The 22,921-nt window shown below is 35.3% G+C and overlaps 1 protein-coding gene and 1 pseudogene across 1 annotated transcript in view; one reads left to right on the top strand and one right to left on the bottom strand.

Annotated features, from left to right (window-relative positions):
• Nucleotides 1–22,921, top strand: part of PXDNL (peroxidasin like) — a 348,918-nt gene that overhangs the window by 230,295 nt on the left and 95,702 nt on the right. The window contains exons 13-14 of the mRNA XM_024929820.5: nucleotides 11,710–11,822; nucleotides 14,754–14,910. Coding sequence (XP_024785588.5) covers nucleotides 11,710–11,822; nucleotides 14,754–14,910 — 270 coding nt within the window. The remainder of the gene's footprint in view (nucleotides 1–11,709; nucleotides 11,823–14,753; nucleotides 14,911–22,921) is intronic.
• Nucleotides 642–3,480, bottom strand: LOC103786906 (ribosome biogenesis protein BRX1 homolog; annotated as a pseudogene).

The raw sequence follows: 22,921 nt of genomic DNA, 5'->3' as shown, positions 1-22,921 counted from the left end.
CCTCTAGATTTGCTCTTTTTGCTTAGTCTTGCTTTGGTTATGTGGGCTTTTTTTGCTTCCATATGAATTTTAGAATTGCTTTTTTTAGTTCTGTGAAGAGTGATGGTGGTATTTTGATGGGAATTCCATTGAATTTTTAGATTGCTTTTGTCAGTATGGTCATTTTCACAATATTGATTCTCCCCATTCATGAGCACAGGATGTGTTTCAATTCATTTGTGTCATCTATGATTTCTTTCAGCAGTGTTTTGAAGTTTTCATTGTAGAGCTCTTTCACCTCCTTGATTAGGTATACTTCTAAGTAGTTTATTTTATTTTATTTTTTGCAGCTATTTTAAAAGGAGTTGAGTTCCTGATTTGATTCTCAATTTGGTTGCTCCTGTATATACCAGTGCTACTGATTTGTGTACATTAATTTTGTATTCTGAAACTTTGCTGAATACATTTATCAGTTCTAGGAACTTTTTTGAGGAGCCTTTAGGGTTTTCTAGGTATACAATCATATCATCAGCAAACAGTGAGTTTGATTTCCTCTTTACTCATTTGGATGGCCCTTATTTCTTTCTCTTGTCCAACTGGTCTGTCTAGGACTTCCAGTACTATGTTGAATAGAAGTAGTTCTGAGGGATAGTGCCGTCAACTTTTCTCCATTCAGTATTATGTTGGTTGTGGGTTTATCATAGATGGCATTTATTACCTTAGGATATTTCCCTTCTATGCAAATTTTGGTGAGGGTTTTAGTCATAAAGAGATGCTGGATTTTGTAAAATGCTTTTTCTGCATCTATTGATATGATCATGTGATTTATGTTTTTAATTCTGTTTATGTGGTGTATCACACTTATTGATTTGCATATGTTAAACCATCTGTGCATCCCTGGTATAAAACCCACTTGATCATGGTGGATTATCATTTTGATATGCTGTTGAATTTGGTTAGCTAGTATTTTGTTAAGGATTTTTGCATCTATATTCATCAGGGATATTGGTCTGTAGTTTTCTTTTTCTGTTATGTCCTTTCCTGGTTTTTGGTATTAGGATGATACTGGCTTCATAGAATGATTTAGGGAAAATTCCCCTGTCTCTGTCTTGTGGAATAGTGTCAATAAGAGTGATACCAATTCTTCTTTGAATGTCTGATAGAATTCAGCTATGAATTTTAGACTTTTTTGTTGACAAATTTTTTATTACTGTGTTAATCTCACTACTTACTGTTGGTCTGTTCAGAGTTTCTATTTCTTCCTGGTTTAATCTAGGAAGGTTGTATATTTCCAGGAATATATCCATCTCCTCTAGGTTTTCTAGTTTGTGCACATGAAGGTTTGCATAGTAGCCTTGAATGATCTTTTGCATTTCTGTGGTATTGGTTGTAATATCTCCTGTTTCATTTCTAATTGAGCTTATTTGGTTATTTTCTCTTCTTGGTTAATCTTGCTAATGACCTATGAATTTTATTTATCTTTTCAAAGAACCAGCTTTTTTTTCATTTATCTTTTGTAATTTGTTTGCTTCAATTTCATGTAGTTCTGCTCTGATCTTTGTTATTTCTTTTATTCTGCTGGGTTTATATTTGGTTTGTTCTTCTTTCTCTAGTTCCTTGAGGTGTGACCTTAGATTGTCTGTTTGTGCCCTTTCAGACTTTATGGTGTAGGCATTTAAGGCTATGAACTTCCCTCTTAGCACTGTGTTTGCTTTATCCCAGAGGTTTTAATAGGTTGGGTATTATTGTTCAGCTCAAACAATCTGAAATTTCCATCTTGATTTCACTGTTGACCCAGTGATCATTCAGGAGCAGATTGTTTAATTTCCATGTATTTGCATGGTTTTGAGGGATCCTTTTGGAGTTGATTTTCAATTTTATTCCACTGTGGTCTGAACAGTGGGATCACATGGAAGAAGGATCTTTGGCTCTTTCTTTCTCAGTTTCTGCACATCTTTCGCTTGCTGATTCTCTCTGTATTTTGCAGGTGTGATGGATCTTATGACATGGCAATGCATTTTTGATGCCTGGTAGTGAGAATTTTTATATAAAGTTGGTCCTCCAAAACTTCCCTGAATAATGTTTATGAGATTTAAGACAAAACAAGGTCCTATTTCTACAAGAGCAACACCTTCTTCTATGATATAAAACTTCTGAAACCATATCGTATTATCCAAAATGGTGAAAGTCAACACATGGCCCACGAATGGTTGGCTTTTGGGATGATACCACGGTGTACTAAAGATCTGAATTAAGAGTTCTTTTAACAAAGCATAATGTAGTAATTCATCAAAAGCTGGGTCAAGACAAAAGGGGCAAGAACCTTTCAAAAGGTTTCCAGTCATCTGCAGTTCAGCTAGGCTATGACTATTTTGAACAGGGAATTTAGCAGATGGTCCATGAGGTGAATTTGAAAGCTACATAAAGAGATCCTGTTTTTTTCTTAGCTTCAAAGTAGATGCATTTATTACAGTTTTTCATTTCACAGAACTCACTAATCTCAAATTATTTATGCTTACGATCCATTTTAGTATCTGCTTTAGAATGAGGCATCAACATTCTCAAGTCCTGCATAAAATGTCTTGTTCTGAAATTTATTTATTCCTCTGGAAGAAAAGATGAAAATCCATTCCTTGTTTTTTCACTCCCCCTTGCAAACGGGGCCTGGGATCCAGTCTCTATCTTCTTCTTCCACCTCCTCTGCGGTGGCGCCCAGCTTAGCTGGCTGCTCCGCCTCTTTTTCGCTTCTTTCTGGGTTCTTCGCCTGAACTGGCACGCCTCCATGCTGTTTCCTCTTGGTTGCCGCCATCTTGCCTCCACATTAATTATTTGTTCTCATTATCTACATCTTCTATTTGTAAAGAAAATTTTATTTAATCTGAAAAATTCCCCAAATTTATTACTTTTTAAAATTTTAACTCGTTTATTTCAGCCATTCTACCAGGCTGCAACGATACCTTTCCATTCTTGACTAGAGTCCAGTGTAATTATTTTCTCTTCCAAATATGTTGCATCTAAAAAACAAACAAACAAACAAACAAAAACAAGCAAACAAAAAACACTGATGAGGACTTTTTTTTTTTTAGTTTTTTGAGACAGAGTCTCGCTCTATCACCCAGGCTGGAGTGCAGTGGCGTGATCGTGGCTCACTGCAACCTTCACTTCCCGGGTTCAAGTGATTCTCCTGCCTCCGCCTCCTGAGTAGCTGGGATTACAAGCATGTGCCACCATGCCTGGCTAATTTTTTTGTGTTTTTAGTAGAGAAGGAGTTTCGCCATGTTAGCCAGGATGGTCTCCGATCTCCTGACCTTGTGATCTGCCCGCCTCGGCCTCCCAAAGTGCTGGGACTACAGGCCTGAGCCATTGCATCCGGCCAATGAAGACTCTTTTGTTTGTTTTTGTCCATGTATTTGATGAAATGTGGAAAGGACAGAGCACTTTATCTGGGTGACATTGATCTATTAATTGTTATTTCTTGGGTATAGATGTTCAATCATTATATATCCTTAAGAGCTCCTTTCTACCTGTTTTTACTACCTCATCTCTGTAAAGAGGCAATCTATAGAATGCTAAAATCAAGATATATTGTGTCTATGGCAAACTGATCTGTGTTACATTCTGTCATAATTCTGTGACTCAGTTTCCTCATCTAATAAATGCTCATGATTATCATAATTTGGGGGGAATAATATCAATGCCATTAATCTGCATTAGAGCATACTAGAATTCATAGTGTCTTAATTCTAGTATTTTTAACCTTCTTATTTCCTAGTAGTTCCAAAAAGATTATTAGCAAACATTCTGGAACCATTTGTTACATGGTACAAAATACATTTAATGTATATTGAGTACAAACCATGTGGTATCACTATTTTACTCACTGGTGACTTAGCAGTAAATACAGCAGAAGAATCCCTGTTCTCTTGGAAAAGATGCTCCTTATCTAAAGGGAAAGAAAATGAAGTAAATATCGTGTATTCCAGAGAGTGTTAAGTGTGATGAAGAAGCAACAAGGCATAGGGCCAGAAAAATGTACCAGGACATGTCATTTAAAAAGAGAGGTCAGGGGATACCTCTAGAAGGACATGACATTTGAGCAGAGAGCTGAGTGAAGTGACAGTCAGAGAAAAAAGGCAAATCACTCACAGTATTTAAACTAACAACAGGCTTTATGTCAGTAGCAACAGAAGCCAAAAGATGCTGGAATCGATTCTTCAAAGTGTTTCGACAAAAATAACTGTAAATTTAATATTATATAAGCATCAACTCCTTCATGGATAGGAGCTAAGTAAAGATATTTTCAGAAAATAAAACTGAGAATATAGTATTGTATACCCATCAAAGTGTTCAAGAATGAGGGCTAAAGATTATCTTCTTGAAGAAGGACAAAATCTTAAAAGAGCTGAGATTCAAAAAAAGAAATTCAATAGTGAATAAAAGAACCTGATGAACATATAGATAATATTAAAATATTTTCTATATTCAATAGTAATAATTGTAATCATTAAGGTGTGACATTGAATAAAGTTATACAATTAAATACTGACTTACAATGGAATATATGTTGGAAAAATGGTTATTGAAGTTAAAGTTTTATAATATTCTTATATATCTGAGATGAGGTGTTGGTTAATAGGTTGGTTAATCTGTTAATTTCAGGCTCGTAAGTATGAATGTCACAGATACTAAGGGTAAATAGTAAAGTATAAAAATACGATTATAAGTTTCAAATTGGAAAAGTGAAAATGGTGAATTAGAAAACCAACAAATTAATTGTTTAAATAAAAGCTAAGAAAGGAGTAGTGGCAGCAAATTTACAGATGAATTCTGTAAATGTCCTAAAAGTCAACCCAGTCTTAAACAAAGTTTTGCAGATAATATAAGAGGAAATACATTTCAAATTAACTAATAAAGGAAATTATGGAGAAAAAACTTAATCTCTTTACAAAATATTGCCCCACTGACTCCACTGACATTGCTAGATTAATGGAGGACAAATCATTTTAATAGATGCAGGGAAAATATTTGATCAAATTTATTAACTAATTATTAAGAGAAGATCTTAGCAACATAGAAATAAAATATTTTCTACAAAAAAACCCTTTTTTTAGAAATAAAACAATAGCAAATTACATTTTTAAAGATGAAATGTTAGAAATATTTCTTTTATTATTATTATTATTATTATTATTATTTGAGATAGAGTCTTACTCTGTCACCCAGGCTGGAGTGCTGTGGTGCGACCTCTGCTCATCGCAATCTCTGCCTCTCAGATTCAAGTGATTCTCCTGGCTCAGCTTCCCCAGTAGCTGGGACTACAGGGGCGCCCTGCCACATCCAGCTAAGTTTTGTATTTTAATAGAGACAGGTTTTTACCATGTTGGCCAGGCTGGTCTCAAAGTCCTGGGCTCAAGTGATCCCCACCCGCCTTGGCCTCCCAAAGTGCTGGGATTACAGGCATGAGCCACTGCACCTGGCCAAAATATTCCTTTTAAAATTAGGAAGAAGATTGCATGTACTCAATGTTGTAATGGAAGGTCCTAGCCTTTACAGAAAGGCAAGACATAGAAAACAAATGTTATGACTTTAGAAGAAATACATACAATTTTATTTGTATATAATAGGATTCTCCTCAAACACAATCCAAAAACATCTACAAATAAACTATCAGACCTAAGAGTTCAGCAAGATCATTGGATATGACATTAACAAGTAAAAACTATTTTTGGTTCTACATGCCAGCAACAAAATGCCTAATTTTATTTTAAAAGCAAAGCTCCTTAAAATGACAAGAAAGTATAAGTTAAAAATAAATCTAACAAAAGATGTGCAAGAATTGTGTAGAAGAAAAATAAAATGTCATTGAAAGAAATTGAAGAAGACAGACTTACTATTGTAAAGATGCTAATTCTTCCAACATTGATTTATAGATCAATGCAATTCCAATCAAAACCCTAAAAGAGTTCTTGATGGAAACTGAAAGGATGATTCTGGAAGGCATATGGAATAACAAAAATCCAAAAATAACCTAGATCATCCAAATAGCAAGATGGTATTACTGTATACTGCTCAGGGATAACATATTGTATCGTTGGCCCAAGGATTAACAACTTACCAAAGAGACAAAAAACCGGTATGTATAAGCAGTGTCATTGCTCATGGCTGCAGAAACTATGGCTTCTCAGTAATAGTCCTGGGCAACTCATTATCCACAGGGAGAAGGTGAAATTACATCTTTACATCACCCTACACACCAAAATCAATTCCAGATAAAAAAGTTTTAATATTTAAAACATTTAACTCTTGTTCAATAAGAAGTAAAATCATTATGATAGTATAGAAAGATTTGCAAAACAAATTACAGAAAACTATTAGCCTATCAGAAATGATAATATCTACATTAAAATTTGGATATTCTATTCGTAAGTCAGAAATAGAAGATATTTGCAATATATATAACCGACAAGTGTGTTTTGATATCTGTAATATATAGAGAATTCCCAAATTTAATAAAAAGAATTCAATTAACAAATGGGAAAACACAGTCAATACAGCTTGGGAAAAAGTTAAATCGGTATGCTTGCTGAGAATTAATGTAGATGTCCATGAAATGGTTGGTTTCTGAGTGTGGACCTAAGATGTAGAGTCCATGGTTATTAATGAACTAATTTAGAACTAAGGTGGTGCATTGAGTGAGAAGGTGAGAGGACCAAGAATTGGACCCCCTTGGAATGTAGAGAGAAGAAAAAGCTATGAGCGATATTATAGAGGAATTCCCAGCCTCTGGGTTACACAAAAACCCTGAGGAGACAAGAGTCTTAGCAGCTAAGAAAAAGTTATTCCCAGAAGGAGAGAATCAAATGTGTCAAAAGCCACAAAAAGGTGCATTCAATAAAGACTGGAATTTTGTTTAAGGGCCTGAACAAAGGCAGTTTCATACAGTCAAGGAAATCGAAGCCTTAATGAAGTGGGCTGTGGAATAAAGGGTATAGAAGTGCCATGAGCAGAGAATGTTTTTGTTTTCGAAGAAACCAATAAGTTTCTTATTCCAAGAAACCAATAAGTTTCTTATTCCAAGAAACCAGTAAGTTTCTTATTCCAAGAAACCAGTAAGTTTCTTATTCCAAGAAACCAGTAAGTTTCTTGGAAACAAGTGAAGAGGGAAACAGTAAAGAGACAGCAGTGGAGATGGGGCTGGGTCATGCAGAAATAAGTGGAAGGGCCTGTTTTTCCTAGGTATTTTCTAAAGGAAGGAGAGGCTGAAAAGATGGAAGAGCATGAGCATTAAATAATTTAAGATCACTCAGGTGGCAAGATGGGGTGAGATTTGCAACTCTAATGATCCAATTGACCTTTAAGAGAAGAGTTATTTTTTTCAGTTTAGATGAGGATAGGAGGGGAGGTAAGAATGGTTGTATGGATTGAATGATACCTCTGTGGGAGAAGAGTATAGGAGTTGAGGAATTTATAGTCTGATGGCTTCTGTTTTCTTTGTGGAGAAGTCAATATTGTGTAGGAGAAGGGTATTCCAAGAGATGAAGTAGGTGACTTGAAAGAGAAGTAAATGCTTGAAATTCGTTGCTGTTGATGTGAAATAGGATCTTAATTGACAAGGTCAGTTTGTTCCTGACAATCCAGGACATAGAATCACTGTATTTTTACTGCAGATATTTTGTGAGAAGAAATGCAAGAAAATGGTGGAGGGTTGTTGAATGAAAGAATAATGGGGTAAAGGAGTTTAGCATTTTGGAAGAAAAGTGGTAAAGGTGACAAAACTTGGGATCTTGAACAAAAGTTCTTTGCAAAGGAATTTGAAGCAGAGACTTTATTCCAGCGAACAGTTTGCAAACTGGAGAGACAAAGCCCCTAGTGTAAAACAAAGGTGCGTTCCAGAAAACAGAGAGTTCAAGTTCTGTAGCAAAAGTTTCCACCCATGTTCCCAATCAGGTCCATTTATGCAAATGAAGGATTCAAACTTGCTGAGTTCTGATTGGTTGGTTCAGATAAGCTCTGAAGGTCTTGAAGTTAAAAAGGTGTGTGTTTTCAGGGAACTCAGAGCATGTGTGTCACCTCTAGTCAGGAAATGGCTGTTTGGCTCTATTTTAAATTTAAGCCCAGTTAGCCGCTTGGGATTCATCCTGAAGGATTGGATCTTTTAAGCTTCTATTTATTCACAGGAGCTTGGCTGAAAAGGAAAGGGAATGAGACTAGAAGATTGTTGGTCAACAGGAAAGAAGCAGATCGCCTTCCAAGTCTAGATAAAGTCCAAATGAGGAGATGCAAGGACATAGTGAGAAGAGCTTTGCTTTAGAGTGCGGTGTTAGATATTTCCAAAATATTATAAGTGATGGCACAGCTTGTGGTAATGAGCAACTGTTGTGACAGGAGGTGAAAGCAGCTGGCGATAAAGGACATCAGACAAAGGAGGCTATGATGTGAAGAGTGAGACACTGGAGAGTTCTTGATTGGATCAGGAGCATCACTGGCACGTAGGCTGACCCTGGTTCTCATGAGATGTCCATTATGCATTGTCAGGCATCAATCAGCCATGGTCTCAGCATTCTGAAATGCATGTGTTAACTTAGAATATACCATGAGATTTAAATACATAAGGAAAATAAGATTCCAACAGAGGAACTGAACCTTTTTATCTTTCTCAGCAATAAATGTTTCATGTTACTATAATTTTTTTCAGAAATACAGAAACATACAAGAAAGATATGATGAAAGCTCTTATTTCCTTAGTCGAAGATCCAGCCTGGGTGACAGAGTGAGACCATGTCTCATAAAAAAAAAAAGACAAAAAAAAAGAACACGAGGAAGACAGTTTGGTAGCTTTCCTAAAATGCTACATATTTTACTACCACAGGACTTAGCTTGTGCACTTTTGGACTTTTTTTTGCTTTATTTTGTTTTGAGATGGAGTCTCACTCTGTCGCCCAGGCTGGAGTGCGGTGGCTCACTGCAACCTCCACCTCCCCAGTTCAAGCAATTCTCCTGCCTCAGCCTCCCAAGTAGTTGGAATTAAAGGCTCACACCTCCACGCCTGGCTAATTTATTGTATTTTTAGTAGAGACAGGGTTTCACCATGCTGGCCAGGCTAGTTTCAAACTCTTGACCTCAGGTGATCTGTCAACCTCGGCCTCAAAAAGTGCTGGGATTATAGGCATGAGCCACTGTACCTGGCCACATGTTTAAATTTTTAAAGAAGTTTCCAAACTCTTTTCCAGAGTGTCTGTACCATCTTACATTCCCACCAACAATGTATGAGTAATTCAGTTTCCCTGCATCCTTGCCTGCAATTTGTAATGTCATTATTTTGTATTTTCACCATTTTCATAGGTGTGTAGTAATATCACATTGTGGTTTTAATTTGCATGTCCCTAATGACTTCTGATCTTTAGCACCTTTTCATATGCTGACTTGCCATCTGTATATCCTCTACAGTACAATGTCATGCCTTTTGCCCATTCTCTGAAGTGTTTGGTATTTTACTGTTGAATTTTTGAGTTCTTTATATATTTAGGCACTATTCCTTTCTGCATATGTGGTTTGCAAATATTTTCTCTGTCTATAACTTGCCCTTTGATACTCTCAGCATGGTGTTCACAGCACAGAATTTTTTATTTTGGTGAAATCCTGATTATCATTTTTTTTCTTTAATAGATCAATTTTTTTATGCAAAGTCAAGGAACTTTTGGCTTAAATATCAAAGATTTTCTCCTATTTTTTTGAATAATAGTTTTACATTTTATATTTAAGTTTGTTGTCCATTTTGAGTTAATTTTTTATAAAGTATGAGACTTAGGTAAAGGTTTATTTTTCTGCCTATGGTTATCCATTTGCTATTTTACCGTTGGTTGAAAGGCTTCCAGTGAACTGCTTCTGCTCTTTCATTAAAATCAATGGAGCATATTTGTATGGGTCTATTACTGGGCTGTCTGCTGTGTCCCATTGATATTTGTGTCTGTGTCTCCCGTTTTCCTCAATACCACACAGTCTTGATTACTGCAGCTATATGACCCATCTTAAAATCTAGTAGATCAGTTGCTCTCACTTTATTATTTTTTGTCAAAACCATTTAGCTATTCTAGTTCCTTTGCATTTCTGCATAAATTTTAGAATAATCTGATCTATATTTATGAAAAAATCTTGCTGGGATTTTAATGAGAATTGTATTAAACCTGTATATCAATTTGTAAAGAAATGACATCTTTACTGTCTTTAGACTTTCAATCCATGCATATATGCTTATTCATTTTTTTAAATCTTTGATTTTGTACTTCAGTATTTTGTAGTTTTTAGTTTATAAGTACTGTAGATGTTTTGTTAAATTTATACCTAATTATTTCATGCTTTTGAGCAATTGTAAATGGTATTTTTTAAAAAGATCTATGTCCATGTGTTCATTGATTGTATATAAAATAAATACTATCTATATATTAATACATTTGTCTTATATCCAGAGACCTTGCTGAACTCACTTTGGAGTATTTTTGATATATATTGGGATTTTCTACTTAGACAATAATTTCATCTGCAAATAGGGACAGTTTTATCTCTTCTTTTCCATTCTGTTTGCTTTCTATGTCCTTTTCCTGCCATGGTGCACAGGCTAAAACTTGCAGCACTGTGTTGAATAAGACTAGAGAGAACAGATATCCCTGCCTTATTTTCTATGCGAAAAGTATTCACTGTGTTTAATTACTCTAGGGCTTTTGTATATGTTCTTTTCCAAGTTGTGGAAGTTCCCCTCTACTTTTATTTTCTTTCTGAGAGGTCTGTAACTCATAATGAGCATTGAATATAGGCAAACACTTTTTATGTATTGATACTATTATGTGACTTTTCTTCTTTAGCCATTAATATGGTGGATTACATTTATTTATTTTCAAATATTGAACCAGTATTGCATCCTGGGAATAAATCTTACTTGCTCATGGTGTATAAACCTTTTCATATTGATAAATTCTATTTGCTGATATTTTGTTAATGACTTTTGTATATATGTTCATAAGAAGTATTTGACTGTAGTCTTTTTTTTTTCTTTGTTTGTAGTTGTCATCTGGTTTTGATATTACGGTGAGCCTCCCAAAAGGAGTTGGAAAGTATTCCCTCCTCTGTTATTTTACAGAGGAGAGTCTATAAAAATCCTGTTAAATTTTTTAAACACTGGGTCAAATTCTCCGGTAAAATAATTTTAATTCCTTCCTGGGGATTTCTTATTTGGGGAGTTTTAAGGATTAGGAATTCATTTTTTTAATAGTTATAGAGCTATCTCAATTATCTATTTCATATTAGGTGTGTTATGGTAGTTTGTGTTTTTTGAGGAAATGAGATGCTCACTGAAGAGCTGGATCTTTTTATCTTAGCTACAAATAAATTTTGATGTTACCGTATAGTTTTATTTCACACTTGACAAAAAGTACTGAGAAAGAATAATGAAAATCCTGTACCCACAGCTCAGCTGAAGAGATGCATGTTAAAAATACAAATGTAGTTAAAGTTTCAGTGCATTCCTTTTGCCTAATTCCTGCTCCGGCCTCTGCTGTACTTGCCGCCAGCCTGGGTGTGATGCTTGTTATTCCCCTAGACGTCCAAGTAATTGATTTTTAAAAAACTAGTGTGCTTAACCAATATGGCATTCAGGTTCATACCTTTGACTCAGCTGGCATATGTTGACAAAAATGATATTATTTGACATGATGTTATTTTGGTTTGTTTCCACAGCTCTTGCAGTGTTTACTCAACTTCCTCAGGATACAAGTGTCGAGGTTGGAAAGAATATAAACATTTCATGTCATGCTCAAGGAGAACCACAGCCCATAATTACTTGGAATAAGGTAAGATCTCAACTAAAAGTACAGTAATATTAAAAACACTGACAGATGTATCGACCCACTGAAATGGAGGTAATGATTCTCATATTGATTTTTTACTGTTGTGACTTTTGCTAGCAAATAATGCCTTTTACATTGCAGCAGGTTTATTTCCTGTTTCTTCTTTTTTTTTTTTTAAGTGACTCTATCTGATTTTGGTTCAGTGTTTTGATAAGGTTTATCCTTTCTAATTTGCCTGGTGATGAAAACTTCATAAGCATAACTGAATTCCTCTAAGGAAAATTGGTTTTGACACATATAAATTAAGAGTTTAGTGGCTAATAAGAAACCATTTTAAGTTAATAACTCAGAAGTGGATTAAAAGTAGGTCATTGGCTGAAACAGGAAAGGAATGAAAAGCTTGGTGTTAAACAAGAAAAAGTAGTTCTGAAGTTTCAAAACCTGAATGACTTTAAAAAAACAATAGCTCCTTATTTATATATCTTACATCTTTTGGAAGCCATATTCTTCCAACATAACTGCTTCTTCTGTTTTAAGTTTTTCGTCAGAACAAAATGGTCGGTCTCAGATTTCAGTGTTCTTAAAAATCTACAAATTTGCACACTTGAATGTCAGTTTTTGAAACATTTTGACAAAATATAAAATCTGTGAAAGGTTACAAAACTGTTTTCCAAAACCACTTGGCTTATTTTTATTGCTACCATATATTAACAAGGCCTTCTTTTGTGCTGTAGCAAGTCTCACATGGCAGTCTCTATGAAGAGTACGTTTAGGGGTCTCAATCTTGAGTCTTTCGGTTCATGTCCTCTCAGTAGTCTGAATTTTTTTGTTTTTTTTTTTTTTTTTTTGAGACGGAGTCTCGCTTTGTCACCCAGGCTGGAGTGCAGTGGTGCAATCTCGGCTCACTACAAGTTCTGCCTCCTGGGTTCACGCCATTGTCCTGCCTCAGCCTCTCCGAGTAGCTGGGACTACAGGCGCCCGCCACCACGCCCGACTAAGTTTTTGTATTTTTAGTAGAGATGGGGTTTCACTGTGGTCTCGATCCCCTGACCTCGTGATCCTCCTGCCTCGGCCTCCCAAACTGTTAGGATTACAAGCGTAAGCCACCACGCCCGGCCTAGTCTGAATATTTTTATAACCCCCTTTTAATTTGATATTATATATTAAAATATTTTTATGCTAAAAATAGAAAGTGCGAAAAATATACATTTTGGGTAGTCTCTAAAGCCTTATTCAACACTGTACGACATGCATCATTATGTAATCACATCAGCAGACTATCTCAGCGTCTACTTTGTAAAAGGTAGCTTTTAATCACAAACTGAGTGCTGACTCTATGCCAGACATTTTACACACACTATCACATTTACTCTTCATAACAGTCCTCTTCAGCTCACAAGTTTGGAAAAGGTATGAGTTAGCATACTTTGCTACCAGCAATAGAAACGCCCTACCATAAGCAGATAAGGAATGTGCTGGAAAGCCATCTGATTGCTGAGACTCCAAGCAAATATTTCAGAGCAATACATTTAGTCTGGAGTTCTGGCAATAGGTGAGGAGAAGGGAGCAACTTTGAAAGAAAATTTAGAAGTGGCCCAACCTGAGGCAGAGAAGGTGTGGTTCTGAAGGAAGGAACCACTAGACCCTGTGACCTGTGCACCTGGTTGCCTCATCCATGCCTTATGTCTGGTCTCTCTCATCTGCCCTCTCACCTGGTGGGGCCCTGCAACTTCTCACTCCCTACTCTGAGTTACCAGCTACCAATCACCTGGACTTGTTTTCAAGCATGGGGTAAAGTCAGCTGTGAGAATCCGAAGACCTGTGAAATGTTATTTTCACTCTAAACATTCATGGTTACACTCTGGCCTATTGGCCATAGCTGGAGTGTGAGTTCTTTTGAAAAAATATCTCCCATCCTCTGTTTCCTGTGAGTCTTTTGTGGAGAGGCAGGGCAGAGGCACACCATTTTAACTGCAATTTCATAAGGCCAATTCCTTTTACTTTTTAAAATTAAATCCATAATAATGAAAATGTATGTAAGTCTATATTAATTAAAAGTAAATGCACTTTAATAATAGCTCATATAAAATGTAGTTATTTTTATCTTCTTATATTTTTAATTGTGTATATATATATATATAATACACATATCAGTGTAGCTATACAAAACATATCAGTACATACAAGGAAGAAATAGAAGGGAAATTAGAAATACGTTAATAAAAATATTTTGATGTTTTTAGATGATGGATTTGTGAGCATACTTCTCCTCGTTAATTTTTATTTTTTTTATTTTAGATATGGTATCTTGCTATGTTGCCCAGGCTACAGTACAGTGGCATGATCATAGTTCATTACAGATTCACACTTCTGGACTCAAGCAACCCTTTTGCTTCAGCCTCCTGAGTAGCTAGAACTACAGGCACACACTGCCATGCCTGGCTGACTTTTGTTCTATTTTTTTTTGTAGGGATGGGGTCTTGCTATGTCACCCAGGCTGGTCTTGAACTCCTGAGCTCAAGTGATCCTCCTGCCTCAGCCTTCCAAAGTGCTGGGATTATAGGCATGAGCCACTATGCCCGACCAAATGTAGTTGTCAGAATTATCTTTAGCAGTAAGCAATATATGAATCAATTGTGTCTATCCATTCATTGGAGTGATAATTTTAAAATTATTATTCTGTTAAATAATTACATGATTGAACTTTTGGTTATCATATTTAATAATTAGAGAGAGAGAAAAACCACACTTCCTAGAAACCTCTTTTCCTCTCTTCCTTCTCTCCACTAGATTCATGTATCTCCTCCAGTACTTGACACACAGCAAACATGCAATAGATATCTGTTGAATAAATGAAGCCACATTTTAAAAAGTAAATAAATGATTTTTTAAGGAACCACACTCATTCAGTGGCAACTCTTTTTTGCTCCCTAGGAAGGTGTGCAGATTACTGAGAGTGGTAAATTCCATGTGGATGATGAAGGCACGCTGACTATCTACGACGCAGGGTTCCCTGACCAGGGAAGATATGAATGTGTGGCTCAGAATTCTTTTGGCCTTGCTGTGACCAACATGTTTCTTACAGTCACAGGTAGGTGTCTATAGCTCCATTTACAACATCCAAATAACTGTCTTTGAACAGCTTCTACCCCAATCCTATTTGACTGATCTCACTAATCATGCTCTCTTATACTTTCTTTCTGGTCGAGTGTGTTTATAGTCAAAGCTGTTTTATTCTTTTTAAAATAAAAAAATTTAAATATAAACAATCTTAAAGGATATAAAGTGAAAAATAACAATTTTAAAAAAGAACATAAATAGCAAAGATTTGCAAATATATATCATGTTTTCTTACAAACCAAAAATAATAGAATGCAAGATGTATTTATAGCCAAAATGTGGAGCCATAAGTGGAAGCATAATATGGAATTCAACATGTACTACATACTCTAGCCTAGTATATTTAATCATAGTTTAAAATTAGGAATCAATCCATCAAACTCCCAAGTAAACTTTACAACCACTAGAACAAATATCTTAGTGTTTGCAGGCATTTATAATTGGCCAACATAATTGACATAGCTTTTTACATTCTATCACCAATCTGGTTATATAGCTGGAACCCTCTGCAGGTTGATTATATATAATGACTGTTTAAAATACTGTTTACTGTAGTCTTATAAAAAATATATTTTTTCTTTTTTTGATTATTCAGTTCACAAGGGACATGGGAGAGTCCATTTGTAGGCAGACTTGAGTAGACTGTACTGAAACTCAGCTGAGGTTATTTACAAGTGGAGACAGGCTGTTAAGATTGCCTGGTGTGTTCTCTACACGGAGAGGCATTGAAGGAAAGCACAGCATGTCTGCATGTGGGAGTTCACATTAGTGTTGCTTTTTTTGCAAATGGGTTCAGGAGTTTTTGCTGTATTGACAACCCACAGTTGAAATAAATGAGTTTAGCTACAAGCATCTGGAGTGCTATTTTGGGCTTTGCTCAGCTTTCAGTTTCCTTAAAAATGAACAAATTTCATAAATATGGTTTTGCAGATTCTTTTTTACCTTTTAGTTTTTCCACGCCTTATGGGTTTATAAAAGAGATTGGATAACTGTTTCATTACGTACAATAATATTTCATAACACAGGCCTCATTAAAAATAGATTTAGCTTATCAACTCATATTTATAAAGATTTGCCATTTTCCTATCATATGAATACTTTCACATTCTTCCACTTACATATTCTGAAATATCAAACTTCTGAGCATTTATTTTGCCTAGGTCAGTGGTCCCCAACCTTTTTGGCACGAGGAACTGGTTTTGTTGAAGACAATTTTTCCACAGACCGGGGTGGGGAGATGGCTTTGGGATGATTCAAGTGCATTACATTTATTGTGCACTTTATATGTATTATTATTACATTGTAACATATAATGAAATAATTATACAACTCACCATAATGTAGAATCAGTGGGAGCCCTGACCTTGTTTTTCTGCAACTAGATGGTCCCATCTGGGGGTGATGGGAGACAGTGACAGATCATCAGGCATTAGATTCTCATAAGGAGTGCATAACCTAGATCCCTCACATGTGCAGTTCACAATAGGGTTTGTGCTCCTATTAGAATCTAGTGCCCCTGCTGATCTGACAGGAGGTGGAGCTCAGGCAGTAATGCTCGCTTGCCTGCTGCTCGCCTCCTGCTGTGTTACTAATAGGCTGTAACCAGTATTGGGGGTTGGGGACCTCTGTCATAGGATCTTCAAACCTCAGTGAGGAGCACGGATTTATTCTGAAGGCGCTGGGGTTGGGAACCCCTGGTCTAGGTATTTTAAATAAAATGTATCCATATTGTAAAAATGTCTTTTGTAGAATAATATTCTTAAAATTGTAACAATGTAGTTTAGTAACCAGCAAATATTTGTCCTAATAATGTCAGAGGTTGTTTAAAATTGCTTTTTATTTTTTTTGAGACGGAGTCTCACTCTGTTGCCCAGGCTGGAGTGCAGTGGCACAATCTTGGCTCGCTGCAACTTCCGACTCTCGGGTTCAAGCAATTCTCCTGCCCCAGCCTCCCGAGTTGCTGGGGTTACAGGTGCCTACCACACGCCAGGCTAATTTTTGTATTTTTAGTAGAGATGGGGTTTCACCATGTAGGCCAGGCCTGTCTTGAACTCCTGACCTCAGGTGATCTGCCCACCTTAGCTTCCCAAAGTGCTGGGATTACAAGCCAGAGCCACTTCGCCTGACCTAAAGTTTCTTAATGTTACAAAATCTTAGTCTCACTCTGCTATTCTCTATGAGTTCATGATTTTCCTGATTTAAAATCTGTGGTAGTTGTGCTTCCTATAAATTTATGGAGTTCACATTTTGCTATTCAACTATTTATGAGACCTGTGGAAAAATGCCCTTGAGATAGTTTGGGAAAAAATTATTACAGAATTTATATTAATATCACCATGTTTTAGAAATGCTAAAAATCTTTACCATTAAACAAACACACATACAAACAAACATCCTCTCTCTCTGTATTGCCCCTCTGTCTTGCTCTTCCACATACACAGAAGCACTGTAATCTCAGTGAAAAAACATTTCAGAATCTCCAACACAAGAATTTCATCTTCTTTAACAGAAATTTAACTAATTGTAATTATACATACATATTAAAAGTAAAACATTCAGGCTGGGTGCAGTGGCTCACGCCTGTAATCCCAGCACTTTGGGAAGCTGAGGCAGGCAGATCACAATGTCAGGAGTTCGAGACCAGCCTGGCCAACATAGTGAAACCCTGTCTCTACTAAAAATACAAAAAATTAACTAGACAGGTGGCGCTTACCTGTAGTCCCAGCTACTTGGGAGGCTGAGGCAAGAGAATCACTTGAACCTGGGAGGTGGGTGTTGCAGTGTCAAGATCACACCACTGCACTCCAGCTTGGATGACAGAGTGAGACTTCATCTCAAAAACAAAACAAAAGTAAAACATTCAGTAAAATGTATTAATCACTTTATTTACCAGATTTTAGAATAGTGATAGCATTCAATGATATTCTGTTCTATGGTGTTGAAACAGGCTATAAGGAGATAATAATACAGTAAAATAAATGTTATTCCACAAAGAAAAACTTTTTTGTCTCTGGGGCATTTATATGTCAATATGAGGGAAAAGTAATTTATACCAAATAAATTTCATAATGTTAGAAATATTTTTTAATAAAGTAAAAGAAAGATGAAAGAATACAAATTTAAAAGTTTTGGGTAAATTTAAGATCCAAGACAAGGAGTGTGTATGTGTTTATAAAACCCAAATTAGCAGAATAAGGGGAAATATGGCAAACTAAAGTAACATTTGCTGAATGTTTTATGACTGAGACCCTTTCATTCACCAGGTCATTATAACCAAAACGAAAAGTTCATACATTACAGGAGGATTTTCCAATCTTGATGCCCCCACTTAGTTATTGTAGAATGTTGTAATTCCATTTGTGGAATAAATGACACAAGTAAGTGATCATGACTTTTGAGTTTCTAATTTACATGGGAATTACAGCCATAGAAAGTAATGCACAATAATGAAAAGTACACAACCATCTAGGCATTATATAAAATTTACCTTTTACTGACTGATGTTTATAGCAGGGCATCTATGATAGCAAAAGAACAAAAAGATTTCCACAGTTGTAATTTTTTCAGAAAGCTCATTTTCCCTTTAGAGTTAATAGATTTGTAAACAGTTTACATAAATAACCTGTAAGACTGATACAGTATTTCCTGGGAATCTATCCTTTTGTTTAGGATGTTGTCAATGTATTTTATATCAGCAAATATTAATTCTATTTGCCCACTTCTCTCTTTTTTTCTAGATAATATTTTGTATCCAAATGCTACACATTTTATTTAGATAAAATGTTTATATATTTATTGTTTTTAAAAAATATTTAATAATAACTTACTGTAACACTCCCTATATTATATTAACTACAAAGTGCTGGTAAGTGCTGTGAAGTATAGACTCATTTCGTCCTCGTGAAAATGATTCGGTTTGACTGAAGGCACAAAACACATTTATATGAAACATTAGAAGTGTGAGATAGTGAGAAGAAAACCCTGGGTTAAGCCATCAGACTTCACTGATCTCAGCCACTTTGGATAACTTCCTTACCCATAACTGGAATTGATTTTCTTATTTTTTAAAAAGATGGACCTGAACTCTCTCAAGAGTATTTCTTGGCATAGAATTTCTATGTTTCCATGATAGAATTCAAACAATAGTTACGAAAATAGTACAACGGTAATGAGGAAACACTTTATAGCATGTCTGTGATAAAATTCTTACCATTGAGACATTGAACTAATATGTGGACAAAGTGAAAAACGCAAAGATGACCCAGAATTTATTAAATGAAAAACTTGGACCATGTAACATGCATATACTGGTTTAAATTGTATGAAAATAATGCTAGGCAATGTTATCTCCTCTGAAATTCCTAGGTAAGTGTCTAATTGTCTGTGGGGCACCTCATTTTGGTGGACCCACAGTCCTTGCAATTCCTCATGTTAAAAACTGATCTTGAACATATTCGAATCTGAACCCCTGGTCTTTCCCCGAAGACCTTGTCTCCTCCTAGCATGCCTTCATAGCAGAAGCAGGAAGCTGAGCCCTCACGATTTATCTTCCTCCCCAGCTCCCTTACTCCAACTCAAAGCCTCCTCGTCTTTCCTTCCCTAAAATTGCTTCTTTTCCACTTCTCTTCTTTATGTGACTCCTGTTCTATGGCTCAGCCTTTCATCATTTTGAATGTAGGTTTGGAAATAACTTTCCAAATTATCCTCCCACCCATAATATTTGCTACTTCAACTGTATCCTTAACCCAATAAATTATTATCAAACTGAACTGATTGAAGATTTAAGGCTACGTTAGCTGACTTTAGCTTAGTGGGACCTTTTCTTTGAAGTTAATGAAATAACCTATACTAAACTCATAGGAATATCAGTAGTAAAAATAAACAGTTAACATTTATTGAGCATTTACCATGTGTTCCAAATGCTATACATTAATTAACCTGTTCAATTCTTGTGAGTTCTAGTTATTTTCCAAAACTCTGTATAAACAATTCACTATTTGAATTATTTGACATTTTAATCCCAATATTTGTCATGGTGTAGACAAACATCAATTTCTAAGCCACTGAAGTTGTTGCAGAGTTATGAGTGGACAATAAAGTATCAAAATATTTTCATTAGTTATATTTATTCAAACATTAATGAAGTGAAATTGGTAACTGAAGAGTTTTAAATTGCTATTTTACTACATTTTAAAATTTACTCTGAATAGGGTATAAATTAGTTTACAAACTAATTAAGAGATACATGACAATCTTTGCTATCTTGCCAAGCTTTTAATTTTGTTTTCTATTTTATTTTTGTCAAACTTTAATAATACAATGAGTGGGGAAATATTTTTGTAAACAACAGCATCTACCTAGTATACATACATGTATGTTTGTATTAGCTTTATGTTAAAGGTAACACATTTCTCATCCATTTTATACATAAAATATACAGTGACCACATACTTCTATCCTAAGATAAATGCTCTCAAAATTTTAACATATACATTTTAATATGTGTAAGTAGCATTTCCAGATTTTTGATGTTGTAGTGTTTGAATAGTTTAAACATTATAAAGAAAACAAATAAAACGTCATAATGTAAGCACCATAACCTTAAACAAAGTAGATGGTGCCTTTCCTTTTCCAGTCTCTGAAAAAACAGTGGAGCTCTCCAGGGCAATGAATTGGTTTCCATGTTTAATGATGCAAAGTGATGAGTAAGACAGATTCTCTGCTGTTCAAAGAAAATGATTTCATAAAGGCAGTCATTACCATCAGTGTGTATGGTAATGTGGACCTGTCTCTGGTGTCCTGGGACAGCCCTCACATGTGTCAGTTTTAGCATCACTCTTTATAGGGAAAGACTGAGTATGATAAGACCTATTTGGTTACGATAGTTACATTATCTGCTAATTTTCTTCCCCAGGGGGAAAAAGGGGGAGGATAAAAAATACTCAAAACTGAACTGGTAATTGTGAAAAAATCTCAGCCTTTATTGAGGTCTAGGCATTTTTTTGCAAGGGTGACAGAGGAGCACAGCTGTTTTGTTTCTGCATCCCATCTCTAGGTCCAGTCCCCAAGTCACCCAGAGCCAGCCCTTTCATGCAGAGCAGTGAGTGGCCACGTGGCCTAAGCTCCCCCTTTTCTGAAAGGACTCAATATTACCATTGGATTTTACCATCAATAGTGGTGATAGCCTCATAGATGCAGGGATAGGATTGCAAATAGATGTGCATCAATAACTTTAAACATGTTTATTTTGTAAATATACTGAAGCCTTTTTCTCATTTTTATTACCCTGAGACTTAACAAAGAAAAATGATCTAGTTGTCCCTCTACTCCTGTAAAATTTTGCATAAAAAGATGGAGAATATGCTCAGAATTTTCTGATTGTTCTATTCCTTAAGCCATTAACTGAGATGATTTTTGAGACAAATAACTACAACAGTATTGATTAATTCTAATGTTTCCCCAACACATTGGATTTGCTTACATAACACAGTGCTGTTCTAAAGAAATTTATAAAAATATTTTTGCAGTTGTACCAAATCAAACAAAACAACACTGAAATCAAATGAATAATAAAAGAGTTAGTTTTAGTTTACTCTTAAACCACATCAACTTAAAAAATCATAGCTGACATAAAAACGAGAAAGCTTTATTATCAAGAATGTTTTTGTTTGACTATATCACATATTTAATGTGCTTTTAAGAATCTGAACAACTTTATGTGTTTTCTATTTGTGTAGTTTAGAGTTTAAATATTTCAAAAAATATTTGCATACAATTCCATTTTAAAAATTTTCTTCTCCTTTTCACTTTTACACACTGGTTGACTTCTGATTCATATAAATAAATAGCAAATCATATTGACAGTATAACACAGTATCAATTGATAATCATGTGAGGATACAAATTGCCTATAGGTTTTAAAATGCATTAATCGTGAAAGCCACCTTATATGTGCATTGCAACATGCAGTTTTAAAAGAATTTTGCATATCTTTGCTATCTGAAAATCACATCAGCCCTGAGCTCTGTGCTGAGCAAGGCTTGCTCTCTCCATTTAATGGATGAGCTAAACGATGAAGACAAGTGCTGCAAAATCCCTATGCTTGTAAATCTTATACAACTATAACAGCAAAACAATTTTATAAACAGAATAAAAGCAAAAACATCAATCCAATTCACATTCACATATTAAATGACGGTTTCCTGAAATTTATACTTTATATCAACTTCTGTCCACCATTGTGAATAGCCTTTTAAGTTTTGGCATCTCAATAGCACTATGTCCTGTACGGTAACTCAGTCCTAGCACACAACCTTCTTACTTCCAAATCCACGTAGACCTTTGATAACATATTTTGTCCCAGATGCAGTAGCCCAATGACAATACATGTCACAAACAGAAGCATGTAATTAATGCTGCTTTCTATATTTGAGGTCCAAAAGTGAATAAAAAGCTAATATGTTGATTAAATAATCAAGTCATACATGCCAGTGCAGATTGATTTGATTGATTTTAGTTTCTTTATTTCTAAGGTAAAAGTAAATTAAGTAGGCTCATTCCTACTGACTTTTTTTGAACACATAAGCAGACTAATGTAGCTATGTTTATAGTATTGTTTTCTCATAATCACAGTAATTATATTGATTGATTCCTCAATTGGTTAACTAATTAATTCATTACCTTTTATGTCCATACTCTACTTTCATCATCATTGCTATATATGTAACAACTATACTACATCTAAGTATTATATATTTTAATTCGATCATTTTATGGTTATCTCTTTCTAGTTTTCGAATTTTTACCTTAAGCATCTTTTAAGTGTCCATCCATGTATGCCCAGACAATTCTAACTGTTGCATGACATTCCACGTTGAACATCCACCACATTTTCCTTGCACACTGGTATGGTTTAGATTTGTGTCCCTGTCCACATCTCATGTCCAGTTGTAATCCCCAGTGTTGGAGGAGGGGCCTGGTGG

Source organism: Pan paniscus, chromosome 7, assembly GCF_029289425.2.
Source record: "Pan paniscus chromosome 7, NHGRI_mPanPan1-v2.0_pri, whole genome shotgun sequence".
NCBI lineage: Eukaryota > Metazoa > Chordata > Mammalia > Primates > Hominidae > Pan > Pan paniscus.
The sequence above is the reverse complement of the archived record's forward strand: the minus strand, read 5'-3'. Positions and strand labels throughout refer to the sequence as shown.